This window comes from Monopterus albus, unplaced genomic scaffold, assembly GCF_001952655.1.
Source record: "Monopterus albus unplaced genomic scaffold, M_albus_1.0 scaffold40.1, whole genome shotgun sequence".
Classification (NCBI taxonomy): Eukaryota; Metazoa; Chordata; class Actinopteri; order Synbranchiformes; family Synbranchidae; genus Monopterus; species Monopterus albus.
In genome coordinates, this window is record NW_018127920.1 from 707244 (window position 1) to 708829 (window position 1586).

The following is a 1586-nucleotide window of genomic DNA, read 5'->3' on the forward strand; positions in this document are numbered from 1 at the left end:
AGCCGCAATTCTAAACACAGTTTCGAGGCACTTTAAGGATGGTGATTTTCACACTGTGCTTTTATGCCAAGTGTCAGTGAATTGTGTATAACCATTTGCAAAAAAAAAAGCAGATTTTTGTTACCCATCCATCCATTCCTTTCTTTTCAATTTGCTGAAAGTTCCAATGAAGCATGGCTGACGGGGATGTAAACACTGAAACTTTTTGTACTGTGCAAAACCACACTACCCACAGTATGCTAAACATGTGACTAATAAGATATCATTCTTCTCTCTCGGTCAGCACGCTGTTGAATAATCTGCTCAAATAACTTGGTTTGGTTGGTGATGCCCCCAGCCCTAAACAAATATTCATAGATGACTGGTTACACCTACAAAAATGAAGTCTTACTGGATCATGTCTTCCTCCTTCTCCACCTTGGCAAAGGTGGCGACTTTATTCTTCAGCAGGTACAGATGTCCTGGGCCTCCCTGGGGAAAGGTGTTCATGTTACAAATTCTGCTAAATAAGTACAGTAAGTTGTCTCATTCCTTCTTACAGTGGCAAGAAAGAGTAAGTCAGCCACTGAGAATTACATGGATTTCTACAGAATTTGGTCATAAATGTGAAAAAATATAATAAAAGATATGCTTCCAATGATAAAATACAGTGGAGGGAGCATCATGATGTGGGGCTGCTTTGCTGCCCCTAGACCTGGACCACTTGCCACTGTGGAGGGGAAAATGAATTCCCAAGTTTATAAAGGACTTCTACAGCATAATGTCAGGGAGACTAACCACCAGCTAAAGCTCAGAACAAGCTGGGTGATGCAGCAAGACAATGACCCTAAACACTGAAATAAATCTAGTGGCTTCAAAACAAGAAAATCTGCCATTTGAAGTTTCCTGGTCAGATCCCAGACCTTGACCCAACAGAGATGCTGTGGGATGAGCTCAGAGAGCTGTTCACACCAGGCTGGCAATATGCCTGAGCTGAAGCAGTTCTGTGAGGAGGAATGGTCCAAAATTCCTCCTGAACGTTGTGCAGGTCCGATCCACAGCTACTGGTGGTGCTTGCTTAAGGTTATTGCTGCCAAAGGTAGTTCAATCTGTTATAAACTCCAAGGGTTCACTGCTTTTTTCCACCAGCACTGTGAATGTTTAATGGGTGTGCTCAATAAAGACAGGAGAGCAATAACTGTTTTAGCTTAATCACATTGTGTTTGTCTACTTGTGGCTTATATGAAGGTTGGATCCCTTTTTAATGACCGAATCCTGTAGAAAACTAGGTCATTCCCAATGGTTCACTTACTTTTTCTTGCCACTGTATGCTGTAGAGTTAGAACAGTCTTTTATCTGTGAAATTTTAGTTCACCACCGAGATCCAGCAACAGGACAGGCCATATTATCACCAAAACCAATTTACCTCCAGCTGCTGACAAAAATTTGAGGACAAATACTGGGTCCATTATCTTCAAATAAGGAAATGTGTCAAATACAACAACTTAGCATCTGGTATTATTAAGCTGCTTATTTAACCAATTTCAATTTCATATGCATGGGGATAACAAGTCTCAACGTGATATTTCATATTTATCACACCTAAT

At 40.8% G+C, this 1586-nt stretch overlaps 1 protein-coding gene across 5 annotated transcripts in view; it reads right to left on the reverse strand.

Moving 5' to 3' along the window:
- The window catches only part of nsmfb (NMDA receptor synaptonuclear signaling and neuronal migration factor b), a 58835-nt gene that overhangs the window by 12617 nt on the left and 44632 nt on the right, over positions 1–1586 (reverse strand). For all 5 annotated transcript variants that reach the window (XM_020599346.1, XM_020599345.1, XM_020599347.1 and 2 more), the window contains one exon: positions 392–471. In XM_020599346.1, the coding sequence (XP_020455002.1) occupies positions 392–471 (80 nt within the window). The remainder of the gene's footprint in view (positions 1–391; positions 472–1586) is intronic.